We start from the raw sequence: 14,246 nt of genomic DNA, 5'->3' as shown, positions 1-14,246 counted from the left end.
CTGAAGCCGCGCATTCAACTTGTCACCCACAAAGAACCCAAAGAACAACACCTGCTCAAGCATAGTGTTGAGGCCTACAGAAAATCAGTGCCTGCTAATCTAAACCATACATCATTTTGTGAGTTACGCCCAACTTCAGGGAGAAGAAAACGGGACAGATCCTTGAGATGCCAAGGGAGGGCTAGAGAGGCGCCAGTGTTTCATCATGAGGGCAGAGAGCAGTGGCGGTCTGTGGGGAGCAACTGAGACTAGACTAAATTACTGGAACTAGGACTAATTCTATGCATCTGCTCTCCCACAATATGGCACTGGGGAGGAGCAAACAACTACGCAGCTGCCTCATCAGTTTGATAAGCTGCAGGAGCTGATCCTGCTCCTGATTGGAGGAGAGCAGCGTACTCAGCGTGTGGGTAGCAGAGTGGGGATTGGTGGAAGAGGACTATAAAGGAGGAGAGAGACAACATGCACCAGGAACATCTGAGGGAACACCTGAGGAACATCTGAGCAGCCCCCCCGAGAGAGCCGGCCGGTGGTGTGCCACTCCCCCGCGGAAGCGGGGAAAGCGGCAGGGGGTGCCGCCCCTCCACGGAGGTGGAGGGGCCGGCAGCTAACCCGGGACGGCGTCGTTCCTCCGCGAGTGAGGGACCGGCAGCTAACCCGGGAAGGGCCGAGCAGACAAAAGAGAACAGCCCAGGGTCCAGTGTCGTTCCTCCGCGAATGGGGGAGCGACAGAGGTCCAGCTCCTGACTTCAGACAAGTCTCTGCTGAGTGTGCACGGCCTGGGGCCTGGGCCTGCAGACGAGCAGAGACAGTGATGTCCCTTGTGGGAGTGAGGGTGGGCAGCCTCCCCAGACAGCCGTGTGTGCTGCACCCAGGGAGCTGGGACCCCGCTGTCCCCAGTGCCCCTAGGCCTCCCCTCCCTTCAGAAGGTACCGTGCTTTGCCACTTCAGGAAGACCCAGGGCTCCAGGGGCAGATGTGTGAGTGCTGGGTGTGGCCGGTGTGGGGTCAGCCCTGTGCCCTGGGAGGGTGAATGCCAGCAGCACCAGGCTCACCCTCAGCAAAGAAAAAAGACCAGCAAGGCAGAATCTAAGTGAATCAATGTCATGTTCACATGGAAGACAACAGACAATATCAACACACCTGAAACAATACTTCTAGGGAAAGGGCAGGTGTGGCTCCCTCACAGGCCTGTTCTAAGGGTTGATCCAAACAAGACTACAGAAACCCCCAACCAAAGGTCACAACCACATAGCATCTGAAAAGCAACACGAGACACTGGATGTTGACTTTAACATATAAAAATACTATAACAAAATGAAATACAAATATATATTAGAATCTGTAAGTATTCTGTATAAAGAGATACTTTCGCGGTTAGGCTAACAGCAGGCAAGGAGGAGACAAAGTCCGGCCTTTTCCATTTCGGAAGACCTTCGCAGGGAGCCGGGCACCGTCACCAGCTTCCTCGGGGCTCGTGGCTTCAGTGTGTGGTTAATAGAAGTAGCCAAAAGCGACCGCAGGTGAACGGATGGTCTTTACCAAAAGGGAGGTGAGATGTGGAGATGACCGAAGAGGAAGGGTTTGCAGGTGCCTTCTTCCGGAACTGATGAGCCTGATGTGCACAGACCATGTGGGTGAGGACTCGGGTCCTTAGTGCCCAGTTGGCTGGAGGCTAAATTGCAGGGAGAGTTGATCCTGGGGCATGAGGCTCTTGGCCTCTTGCTGCCCTGACCCTTGTTGGTCCCAGCCCCCGGACCTGGCCAGGATCGAGTTGGAGTGGTCAGTGGGGGTGGCTGGAAGCTCACATGGTGCTCCCTAAGAACCAGCCCACTGCACCTCCCAGCCCGTTGGTCCTGGGCATCACATGTACTTCCTCAAGAGGGAGGTGGCCCCTCAGTCCCAGGAACTGGCTTCTCCAGGGAATGGTGGTGGCCAGGGAAGCTGCCTTTCTTGGGATTGATAAGGCCCAGAACATGCATCTTCCAGTGGCACTCGAGCCAGTCCCCACATGGCCTGGAGACCAGGAGGCTGTGCAGCCCTGGGAGAAGGCCTGGGAGGCCCAGCTGCTGTCCCCCTGTGGGTGAGCGTGGGCACTGTGGCCTTGCTCAGAACTGCAGGAAGAGCCAGCCGGGTCTCCTGGAGGGGCAGATCCAGCCAGGAGTTCACTTCCGGCAGGGCAGAGTCCTCTTCCCATTGCAAGGTCCCCAGAGGTACTCGCTGGCTGGAGTAGCAGTGTGAGGAAACACACGGGTTCCCACAACCACAGAGGCCCATGCCCCCTGGCAACCAGCATCCAGGGCTCCCTGCACCATCCACATGGGCAGGGCACACAGGCCCAGCGCCACTCCAACCCCGCCTTCTGTCTGCAGGTGGAGACAGCTGGGAAAGGAGGGTGAGCTGCTCCAGCTCACTGGCTGTGCTCAAGACCTCCTCTGTGGGTTTTCAGCGTGCACAGAAGACACAACTGTAGCAGCAGCGATCCTCCAGCGCTGACACTGATGGGGAGCAGCTAAGCCTGGGCGCGTGGAGAGCCTGGGCTGGGGCCGCCATCCACTCAATGCCGTTGTCTTCCCAAGCATCCTGGCCCCTCCTGTGACAGCCTGGGAGCCACTGTCTTGTGCCCCCCCAGAGCAGAACACCCACAATACCCAGCCTGGGTTACCCACAGACATCCTGGTGATGCCATCTGTGAAAACAGGTCTCCAACACCGCCAGCCTCCTCTCCGACACCACGGTGGGAGAGACCACATTGCTTCTTTTGTCCTCCCCAGAACACGTGTGGGGGCAGGAACTGGCCCAGGGGCTTCCATGGAGGCTTCCTGACGCCTGGCCACGCCTTCCAGGACCCTTCCTGCCCACAGTTCAAAGGGCTCTGAGTCCGGCCTCCACAGGAGGACACCCCTTCACACACACTAAGCAGCCTGCCTGTGGCTGGGGAGGCCCAGGGCATGCCCCTCTGGGTTTAGCTCTGGAGGCTGATTATGTTGATTCGGCCAGAGCCAAGAACCCCGCCCTCTTTGGGAGTCCCCCTGGCCCTCCCTGAAGCTGCTGAGGTCATCCTGCGACTTGGGTGCTCAGAGGCCTGGTCCTCAGAAGCAGCTGCACACCCAGCCTTGTGGCAGCAAGGAGAAGGGTCCGCCTCGCCGTGCGCTGCCCACACTGCAGGCGCAGACCGAGCCCAGCCGGCCGCCCCAGAAGGCTGGCAGTGCTTCCCAGTGGTCCACAGAGGGCAGGGGCTTCCAGGGCCGGGACCTGGCTTCAGGCCAGCCTGGGCTCCAGACCAAGACAAGGGTCCAAGTCGGGCCCCTTCTTGAGAACCATGTGTCGGGCAAGGAGGGGCGCCGCCCTTCCGCACTTGCTGGCCTGATCGCACGCACACACTCATTCAACAAATATTTATTAAGCGCCTATTTGTGCAAGGCACTTGCGGAGAGGGCGGCCGCCGCCCGGCACGCTAGCCCCTCCGCTCCCAGCTCGCCTAGTTTTAGTCTGCAGCCGCCAGGCCAGGCGCGGAGTGGGCACGGTGGTGGCCCGCACCCCGCCCGGCCCGCCGCCAGCCGCGCTACGCGCACAGGGCGCAGCCGCACTTGGTGGGCTTCTCCACCTCCTCGGCAAAAGAGGTCCCGTCGCTGCACTCGAAGGTGAGCTTCCTCCGCTTCAGCCGCAGGCCCCGGCAGCAGCCCGAGCCTGGGCACGAGCCCCGGCACTCCACCCACGACAGGGGGCGCGTGGTCTGGCAGATGGCATAGCCCCTCTGGACCTGGTGAAAGTCCCGGACAGGGTCCCCCCGGCACTCGGACTCTGGATGGGACAGACACCGAGAGAAAGCCTCAGGGCATACCCCGGGGGGCTCACCGCTGCCCCTGGGGAGGCGGGAAGAGATGGAGGAGGAGGGGAGGGGAGGGCCGGTCGTGGAGCGCTCAGACCCCACCCCTGTTCCCAGCATCCTCCGTCCCCCCTCCCCTGTCCACATGCACATGCACAGGGCCTCCTTCCAGCCCGCAGTGCGGCCGGCCGGTGAGAAGGAACTCTGCAGCTGCCGGGCGGATCCGGTGGCCAGGTAGGGCGGGCTCCTCCTCACTAGAGATGGGCCGGAAGATGCGCAGGCGTTCTACAGGAGTGGCCTGGGGGACCCTGAAGAGTTAGGCCCTTGTGCGGCTCCCCGCTGCCCGGCTTCCACGTGGGATTCCAGCAGAAGCATCTTGGTCAAGCCAGCCAGGAAGGGCCTGGGGAGGAGGCCCCAGTCCTCAGGCTGTGGCTGCTCTGAGGGTCCGAGATGAGGGGGTCAGGATGTGGAGCTTTGGGCAGGAGTCGGTACCCTGGGTGGTCTCTGCTGTACAGACAGACCCCACCGAAGAAGGGCACGGTCCCTGGGTAAGGGAGCTGCAGGGCAAGCTAGGCCCAGGACAGAGAGCCGGGGGTGGGGCCGGGGGTGGGGCTCCGTGTCCGGAGGACGGGGACACCCAGGCCCCACAGCAGCTCCAGCTGAGGAGGAGAGGCAGGGAACAAGGAGGGGGAAGAACACCTCTGACTGCTAGAACGCAGCTTGTTGGGGGCCCCTGGAGAAGGTGTGTCAGGAGGGGGGCCCCTGACCTTGCTCACACAGCTCGCCTGAAAAGCCAGGGTCACACACACAGTGAGCCCCCTTGGCGGCCGAGGCCTGGCAGTGGCCATGCAGGCACTGCAGACCCCCGCAAGGCTCTGCCGGGGCCCCGGCCTGGTTGCACAGGGCCCCCGAGTACCCCTCCTGGCATTGGCAGCTGTAGGAAAGAGCGTCGAGGGGCACACATTTTCCATGGACACACCTGCAGGGGGCAGAGAAAGAGACCGTGAGAGCAGCCCGATCCGAGGCCCGCCCCAAAGTGATCCCACACCTTCTGCCCTCCACTTCAGGGGCTGAGATTCTGTTCCTAAGATTGAACCCAGCGAGCAAAATGGGCATCTGTGTTTGTCCCCAGTGGACTTCGTCCCAGTTAACAAAAGCTGAAACCCAGGAACACGATAGTAAAGCCCTGTGTTAGGCCACCGTTTCCAAGGTGAGTTTAAGGACAGTTCAGGGGCAGCCCCTGGCCCCTGGCCTGCAGAACTTCCCAGGGGTGCGGGTTGGGGAAGGGGCCCTTCAGCCCGTCCCAGGCTCACTTGTGGCCAAGGCAGGGGCCGTCGGCTGGCTGGTCGCAGTGCACGCCCCCCCAGCCGGCATCGCAGTGGCACACAGGCCCCGGGGTGGCATCGGGCTGGCAAATGCCATGCAGGCAGTAGAGCTTGCGGCAGGGCTCGCAGCCGGGCACCACGCCTGGCTTCATCTGCGTCTTGGTGAAGTCCTGCAGCTCGTTGTTGATGTACAGGTTTCGGATGCAACCGTGGAAGCTGGTGCCATTGAGGATCTGCCACAGGCGGAAGGCGGCCGAGTTCACATCCACGGGCATCCCTGGGTGGGGGTGGGGAGCAGAGCTGGGCTGAGTCGGCCTCGGCCGGGCCTGGCCCTCACCTACCTCGCAGGTCCAGTGAGCAGCCCCAGTGTCCCCCTCTCGCCCTCGGCCTCTGCCCTGTGTCTACAATCCGGAGCCGAGGTCCTCTGCCACCTTGGAGGGCCCACATTCCTTTCCAAGAAGCAATGGAACAGCTGCTTCCTGTGGGATTAGAGCTGCAGGTTGCAGCCTGTTCTTCACCCAAGGTGGCTTCCTCCTCTCCGGGACACTTGCTCCCAGAGATTCTACCCACAGTAAAGTCCCTGGGACCTTGAACTCATGCCTACGGCACGCTGCCATCTGCTCTTGTGGGCACCTCTTCATAGCAGTCCTCTGAGCACACTCAGTGGCTTGCCTGCAGTCCCAGCGCTAGTAAGGAGCAGAGCCAGGATTAGAACCCAGGCTCTGGTCCTCGAGTCTGCCCCTCCACAGTGTCCAGGATGTCCAATGCCTGCCTCGACCCACCCTACCGGTTCCCAGGGGTGCTGAGCAGGGGCCCTCTGGCTCACCAAGGCTCTGGGCCTCTGAAGGACCAAGACTGGCAATGGACCCCAAATAGTTTAGCAGCCCCTTTTGGCCCAAGGCCAAGAGGAAAGGTGCCCAGGTGTGGCAGGCAGCTGGGAAAGCCCCAGACCCTCCCCCAGCCTTGGGCACAAGCAGGCCCCCAACCTTCCCGGTCAGTTTGGGCTGCGTAGATAACAGGCAGCAGGGGATCGTCCACTGGCAGCCGGGCCACTCACAAGGCCCATCCCCTGCTCTGCTGGCATCACCCCTGAGCCTGGCTCAGTGCCCCGGGCATGAGCCCTCCTGGTCAGCCTGAGGCCACTGAGCAGAAAGGGCCCCATCCTAGGACAGCTGCAGCCTCCTGCGGGCCCGGTCCTCACCTCCCACGTAGAGGGGCGCCTCGCTGTTGAGCGTGTAGTGCTTGCCGAAGTTGTCCATGGTCATGGGACTGCCGCCGTCGATGGAGAGATTCACCATCTGGTCAAAGGTGACCAGCTCGACGGTGTGGAACTGCCCATCGTTGATCGTCTCGGTGCTGGAAGAAGACGAGGCACCCCCGCCCCAGGGAGAGCGCCTTGGTGTGAACCCTCCTTGCCGTGGGTCCCTAGGGTGCTTCCCAAGGGGCTAGTTCTCTATGGGAGGGATCCGGGAAGGCACAGATTCCTGTGGCCCACTGCAGCCCACTGCCCTTCCTTGGGACTCCCTGGGGGAAGGCTGAGACATTTAGGGTAGGGGTCTCCTCCTCCCCACTCAGGAGCCTGCTGTGAGGCTGGGGTGGGATAAGGAAGCAGGGGCCACTGCTCAGAGCTCCGAGAGCCTCAAGCCCAAGCTGGGGTTGGACCCGAAGGTGCCCAGACCCTTGGTACTTGGGCGGCCCAGGTCTCTAGCAACCATTGGCTTTGGCCCAATAGACCCAGGACCCCAGCAGGGCCCCGCCCTCTGTTGCAGCTGGTGGGCACGAGGAAGCCCTACCTGTATATGGCAGAGCTGGGGTAGCTGCCCGGGTCATAGCTGACACGCACATGGCCCTGGTACAGCTCAACCGCGATGTGGTCGTTGTCCCCGTTGTACAGCAGGATCCCATTGTCCTCTGCTGTGGAGACCTGATGGGCAACGGCACTTTCTCTCCACCCCGCCCCACGCAGCAGCAGCACAGGCTGGGAGGTGGGGTAGACGGGGCACCCGGGATCGGAAGAGAGATGCTGTGTGCAGAGCTGCTGTGCCCTGCCTCACCAGTCTGCCCAGGGGCCACCCCTCCGGGAGAGGCAGACACAGGCTGGCAGTCCCTGGTTCAAGTTCCAGCCACTGCCAGCCTGGCCAGACTGGGGCAGGGAGGGCAGAGGCGCCAGCCGAGGCCTGGAAACTACGCGCTAGGGGAGCAGGCCGGGGGTCCTAGGGCAGTCTGCCTGGAGAAGGAAAGGGCGACTGGGACCACGTCCTCCTAGGTGGGCTCCAGGGAGCTGTGCACGGTGGGAGCTAAGGAGAGGACCTTTGGCACAAGCCCCACCTCCTTGGATTCAGTGCTTGGTCCAGGGAGAGGCATGTGACTGAAGCCAGGCCAATCAGAGCTTTCCCTGGGATTGTGGATTGTTGTCTAATTAGAGCCAGCACGGAAAAGCCCCTAGAACACTGGCGATGGGAGTTCCTGGGGATATCCAGACAAAGTAAGGGTGTGCCTGGGGCAACGGCGGGTTAGGGGTTTGGTGCGCTGTATTTTATCGAGCAGTTAGGGTAGCTGTTGTCTTGCTGTGTGGACAATGTAGGTGGATAGGACTTTGGAGAGGTGATACAGGGGAGAAGAGCAGAATGAGCATGTTCGAGAGGCTGAAGGGTTCTGAGAAAAAAGGAGAAGAGGACAAAAGAAAAGGGAGAAGAAAGATGTGGCGTTTGTGATCAGGAATGGAATTTCAGGGAAGGACAGAGATGACTCTGGAGGAGTGCGTGTGCTGTGCAGCCTAAGCCGCTCTGCGCCCCTCCCCCTCGGACAGCCAGCAGGGTAGCGCTACTGCCCATCCCATGGGGACCAGCCTGCTTTCCTCCCTCAACATGATGTTCTGAGATGATACACGAGACAGCAACAGACAGCTTACGGGCCCCGGGCACCTCTGGCTGCAGGTAAAGCCCATCTGCAGGGCTGGAGGCAGAAGCCGGGGAGCAGCAGCTGAGACAAGGGGCGGGGGGCAAGGACCCTGGCAGGCTTGGCTTAACGGATCCAGGCCCTGTGGGACCACCTCCGCCCTGCCCTGTGTGCGACTTAGTAGCTGTCCCACTTGTCTTACGCTCAGCCAAGCTGGCTTCCCGATGCCCACAAAGAGCTCTGCCTCTGACACAGCCCCTGAGCAGCGATGTGTCCGAGTGTTCTGACTGATGCCGGGGCCCCTGCTCCCGAGTCCCCTCCGTGACCAGGCCCCCTGGGCGCACACCTGCAGAGTGATGTTGGCGCGTGGCCAGTTCTGCAGGTCGGTGAACTGCAGGTAGGTGTCCCGGTCCACGAAGTTGACGCTGAGCAACTTCTCACACTCAGGGCCGCCGAAGCCCGGCAGGCACTGGCACACGGGCCGGCTGCCCTGGTCCACACAGTTGGCCCCGTTCTGGCACTCAGTGCCCTCACAGGGGCTCCTGGGTGCAGGGGGTTGGGACGGGATCTCGCAGAGCTGTCCGCTGGGAGGAAAGGACACAGGTCAGAGGGCAAAAGTGAAGGAGGAAGGGGGCAGTGTCCTCTCCCACGGCCCTGCAGAGCCATTCACTAAACATGGCAGGAAGGTGCAGCCTCAGGGGGACAGAAAAGGCACCCAAGGAGCCATTTTACATGAGAACTGAGAGCCACAAGGACACTGAGAAATTAGTGTGGTTCCTGGACCCACAGCGTTGACATCTGGGGGCACTTGTCAGAAATGGAAAATCTATGGAAACTGCTTTTTAACCACATCCCAGGTGATTCAGGAAGGTTTGAGAAACACTGCTCGTGCCACAAACTCTGCAAGACAGGTTTCACAGAAAAGAAGAGTGTGACGTAAGACATAAGCAGAAAGAACAAAGACCCACATTACTGAAAGCATAAATAAAAGAGAGGACTTAACTACTAACCTTACAGAAATAAAAAGACGTATGAGGCCATACTACAGACAACTGTGTGCCAAAAGTTAGATGACACAGATTAAATGCACAAATTCCAAGACCCAAACAAACTACCAAAGCTGACAAAAGAATCAACAGAAAACCTGAATAGATCCATGAAAGTAAAGAATCAAATTAGTAATCAGAAAACTTCCCTGGCCGGCGCCGTGGCTCAACAGGCTAATCCTCCACCTAGCGACACTGGCACATCGGGTTCTAGTCCCGGTCGGGGAGCCGGATTCTGTCCCGGTTGCCCCTCTTCCAGGCCAGCTCTCTGCTGTGGCCAGGGAGCGCAGTGGAGGATGGCCCAAGTGCTTGGGCCCTGCACCCCATGGGAGACCAGGAGAAGCACCTGGCTCCTGCCATTGAATCAGAATCAGTGCGGTGCGCTGGACGCAGCACGCCAGCCATGGCGGCCATTGGAGGGTGAACCAACGGCTAAAGGAAGACCTTTCTCTCTGTCTCTCTCTCTCACTATCCACTCTGCCTGTAAAAAAAAAAAAAAAAAATTCCCAGGCCCTGGTGGTTGTGCTGGTGAATCCTACCCAACATTTAGAGGAAAATTAATGAATTCCTCACAAGAAAAGGAGAGGACAGTCCCCAGCATTACCCTAACACACAAACAAGACGAAGATAGCACAGCAAAACTACAGACCAGTATCTCTAATGCATATTAGCAAATCAAATCCAGCATGAAAAGGATTCTATCACGACCATTTGGAACATCCCCCAGGAATGCAAGGTTGGTTTAACATTTGAAAATCAATTCATGTAATATATAAATAGAACAAAAACAATGATACAATCATTTCTACAGAAGCAAAAATAACATTAGACAAGTTCAATATCCCTTATGAATAAAAAACACCACACATACCAGCAACAGAAGTGAACTCCACTGGAACTGGTATTGTGGCATAGTGGGTAAAGCCACTGCCTGCAGTGCCAGCATCCCATATGGGCACTGGTATGAATTCTGGCTGGTCCGCTTCTGATCCAGCTCCCTGATAATGCACCTAGGAGAGTAGTGGAGGATGGCCCAAGTGCTTGGGCCCTTGCCTCCACAGGGGAGGGCTGGAAGTGTCTCCTGGCTCCTGGCTTCAGCCTGGCCCAGCTCCAGCCATTGCAGCCATTCGGGGAGTAAACCAGCAAATGGAAGACCTCTCTGTCTCTCCTTCTCTCTCTCTCTCTGTAACTCTGCCTTTCAAATTAATAAAATAAATCCTAAAAAATCAAAGTTGTAAACTCCATCAGTCTAATAAAGGGAGTCCACCAAAACCACACAACTAACATCACATTTTTTTTTGACAGAGTGGACAGTGAGAGAGAGAGAAAGAAAGGTCTTCCTTTACTGTTGGTTCACCCTCCAATGGCCACTGCAGCTGGCGTGCTGTGGCCGGCGCAGCACCACGCTGATCCGAAGCCAGGAGCCAGGTGCTTCTCCTGGTCTCCCATGCGGGTGCAGGGCCCAAGCACTTGGGCCATCCTCCACTGCACTCCCGGGCTACAGCAGAGAGCTGGACTGGAAGAGGAGCAACCAGGACAGAATCTGGCACCCCGACCGGGACTAGAACCCGGGGTGCCGGCGCCACAGCGGCACCGGCTGAAAATTATCATTTGAATAAACAGTACTGGGACAACTGGATATCCACATGCAAACAATGAAGTTGGACTCCTACCTCACACCACATACAAAAACTAAATCATAATGGATCAATGGTCTAAATGTCAGAGCTAAAACTGTTAGGCTCTTAGAGAGCACCATAGATACAAATCTCTGACTTGAATTAGGCAGCGGTTTCTTAGATATGACACCAAAAACATAAGCAACAAAAGAAAAAACAGATAAACCAGACATAAAAATTAAAAACTTCTGCTTCTATGCACCAAGGGACAATATTAAGACAACACATAGAACATGAGAAAATATTTTCAAATCATACATCTGATAAGAAACTCATCTATCAAATATAAACAGCCCTTAAAAATCAGCAATAAAAACACAAACACCTCAATTAAGAGGCAATTTACTTGACTAGAGATGTCTCTAAAGAAGATGTAAAAATGGCCAAGAAGTACATGAGAAGAAGCTGAACTCCATTAGTCATCAAGAAAACAAATCAAAACCAACAGGAGATGCCACTTCACACCTGTCGCTACCAAAACGACAGGTAAGTCTTGCCAAGGCTGTGGAGCAGTTAAAACCTTCCACCATGGCCAGTGGGCATGTGTGATGGTGCAGGCTCTGGAAAACAGGTAAACACGGAGTTACCATGTAAAACAGCAAGTCACACCTGGGTGTACACCCAAGAGCACTCAACACACATGTCCACATAAAAACCTACAGAGGTGGTCCTAGCATCAGTATCCACAGCAGTGGAAACCACCTAACTGACGAACGGATGAACAAAACACAGCATCTGATTCACAGAGTGGACCAACACTCGGGAGTGCAGTGCTGGTGAACCTGGACTTTATGCTCCACGACAAGCTAGCCACAAAGGACAACACACTGTGTGACTTCATCCTGTGACACGTCCAGAGCAGGCAGACTTACAGACACAGACACAGACATCAGCAGATTGGTGGCTGCCTAGAGCTGGGATGGGGGGGGGGGGCAGTGACATTTAAGGGCTTTGGGGCTTCTTTTTGGGATAATGAAGATGTTCTACAATTGACTGTGGTGATGGATGCATAAATCCAAAATACCCTAAGAGCCATGGAATTTTATACTTTATCTGGGTAGATTGTATGGTATGTGAATTTTATCTAACAAAACCATTTTTTATAAAAATGACATAAGCAGGGTGTGGGAGGTAGATGGCCAGACTTCTTCAACTTCCCAGGAGAACCAAGGTGGGGAGGTGGGTGACCTTCAGGGCAGAACATGTCTTCAGAGGCTCGGCTGGGCAGGTAGTGATGAGGCACCGTCCAGCAACCACCTCCCACCCCCTCCAACAGGTGACGGAGCCTCTGCCTGGGCTCCGAGCAGTTACAGGACGTCCCCAAGGTCGCACAGCTGGTGATTGGCAGAACCATAGCTAAAACCCCGGCATCCAGTGCCCAGGCTCTGACCCTCACCTCCCCCCGTGGGATCCTGCCAGCCCAGGAGTCACTCCTGGCACATCAAGGGCTACGCACCTGTAGCCCTCGGCACAGACACAGGTGTAGCTGTTGACCTCATCCACACACTGAGCCCCATTCTGGCAACGATGATCCCTGCAGTCATCCTGGTTCTCACTGCAGTTGTCACCTGCATAACCTGGTGCACACTCACACCTGGTTGGGGGGGGGGGGGCAGAGTCAGCCCAGAGCCCAGGTGGCCAGCAGTGCACACCAGGGCCAGGGGCTGCACAGAGACAGAGGACCCCAAGTCCCAGTGGGTCTGTGGGGCCCCAGTGCCTCGGGAGCCTCTTCTACAATGAGAAGAGAGCTTGTGTGGACTCTGGGTGGGCTGGGAGCTGGTGGGAAGAGCCACCACTGGAGCCCCACCCTCACCACCAACAGCACATCCAAGGGTGACCCTCAGCCCTTCCCAACCACTCCCTCCTTGCTCTCCCAGGATCCCCCAGCCCCCGGCTCTGAGTCCCATGGGCTCACCCATCCCCCTTCTCCCAGTCTCCTGGCCCTCTGCAGGGTGAGTGCCCCTCTCAGGAGGGGCCTTGACCCCAGGCCAGCCCCTGGCTCTGTGCCTCACTGTTGTCTTGAAAATCCACTTGGTTAGCCATTTCCCTATCAAATAAAGGGTCGTTCCACCAGCCACTTATAGGCCTGGCTTTGCCAGATGCTATCTGTCTTGCAGGTCAGCACTCCAAGCCTACCCAATGAGGCATATCCCTGCCTTCTTCACACCTGCAGATTCTGGGGTACCCTTTGTTCTCACCCTGCATGGTCCGGCTAAGCTAAGTCAAAACCTCACCTCCTCCAGGAAGCCTCTTGTGGATATTCTAGCCCTCACAGAGCAATTCCTTATCCAAGCCCCTTCCAAACTCCAAATGCCACTGCTCAACCACACAACCTAAGCAGATCAGGGTTCTTTCCTGATTACACACACACACACACACACACACGTTATGCAACAATACTATCCTTGCTGTGTAACATGGTGTGTGGCTCTCTGATACTTTCTGTTTTATTTTTTAATTTAATTCACCATCCATGAACAGGTCTGGAGCTGCAGTCTGAAAAATGTTGCAGTAGCTGAGCCACCAGCACTCATCATTCATTCATTCAATGACTGTGCATTGAACACTTGCTGGGTTCAGGTACAATGCCAGGCACAGCTGAGTGTGTGTCAGCTCCGTCTTCCCATGGAGGTGTACAGCACGTGGCTGTGCTGCAGCCTGGGCCCGGCTGTGCTCATCTTCTGTGGCATGAGGGGCAAGTCCGGCAGTTCCAAAATGGACAGTATGCCAGCCTGGTTCATTCCACCCTCTGCAGCTCAGCCCGTGAGCAGGCACCCACCCTCCCACGCGGCAGCTCACCCAGGAGGGTGGCGGTCTCCAGCATCTGGACAGAGGCCCCAGGCAGCCTTGAAATCTTGGATGTGGGCTTCCGGGATCCCCTGATTCCACTTCCTGCCCAGGGGCCACAGGCAGCTCCAGCTAGACGGTGAGCTCCCTGGGTGACGCCACCGCCCGGCCCAGCCTGAGTCCGGCTGGGTCCCAGACACAGATCCCAAGGAGCTCTGCCCTGCCCACTCCTTGCTGCTCTGACCATGGAATGGGAGATCCCAGAAATGAGGCCGTGTTTGCAAAACTGCAGATGGGAGCAATGTTCTTAAACCCCACGACCTTCCTTCAGCAGTCTTCACATGACAACGCCCTTGCACAGATTCCAGAAACAATGATGCAAATGCTAATAAGGTCAATGACCCCCACCCACCCACCCACACACCCAAACCTCCCCTACGCAGGCTCTGGACTTCCACACTTCCACGTTGTGGTGAAGCCGCCGGTTGCAGGTAAGCGTATGCGACGTGCAGGTAAGCATATGTGATGTGACTGGCTGCCGGGACCTGGGGCAGCCCCGGAGGCACACAGGTTCATGCTTGTGCTGCAAAACCCGCCTGTGTGCACAGCAGCGGGGAGGAGTCCCAACTGTGCACAACCCCCTGCCAGGGAGCCCAGCTTTCCACCCGCACATTCGGGTCAGG

At 57.5% G+C, this 14,246-nt stretch overlaps 1 protein-coding gene across 2 annotated transcripts in view; it reads right to left on the bottom strand.

Moving 5' to 3' along the window:
• Positions 1 to 1,089: 1,089 nt before the first annotated feature.
• Positions 1,090 to 14,246, bottom strand: part of SLIT1 (slit guidance ligand 1) — a 168,127-nt gene continuing 154,970 nt past the window's right edge. Inside the window, exons 31-37 of one of the 2 annotated variants that reach the window (XM_051823458.2) lie at positions 12,233 to 12,370; positions 8,398 to 8,635; positions 6,947 to 7,077; positions 6,355 to 6,509; positions 5,142 to 5,430; positions 4,596 to 4,807; positions 1,090 to 3,803 (exon numbers count right to left, since the gene is read on the bottom strand). In XM_051823458.2, coding sequence (XP_051679418.1) covers positions 3,565 to 3,803; positions 4,596 to 4,807; positions 5,142 to 5,430; positions 6,355 to 6,509; positions 6,947 to 7,077; positions 8,398 to 8,635; positions 12,233 to 12,370 — 1,402 coding nt within the window. In that variant the 3' untranslated portion in view covers positions 1,090 to 3,564. Of the gene's footprint in view, positions 3,804 to 4,595; positions 4,808 to 5,141; positions 5,431 to 6,354; positions 6,510 to 6,946; positions 7,809 to 8,397; positions 8,636 to 12,232; positions 12,371 to 14,246 lie in introns of those variants that run through there. The other variant, XR_011382336.1, reaches the window with a different exon arrangement.

This window comes from Oryctolagus cuniculus, chromosome 15, assembly GCF_964237555.1.
Source record: "Oryctolagus cuniculus chromosome 15, mOryCun1.1, whole genome shotgun sequence".
Taxonomy (NCBI): domain Eukaryota; kingdom Metazoa; phylum Chordata; class Mammalia; order Lagomorpha; family Leporidae; genus Oryctolagus; species Oryctolagus cuniculus.
This window is presented reverse-complemented; position numbering and strand designations above follow the sequence as displayed.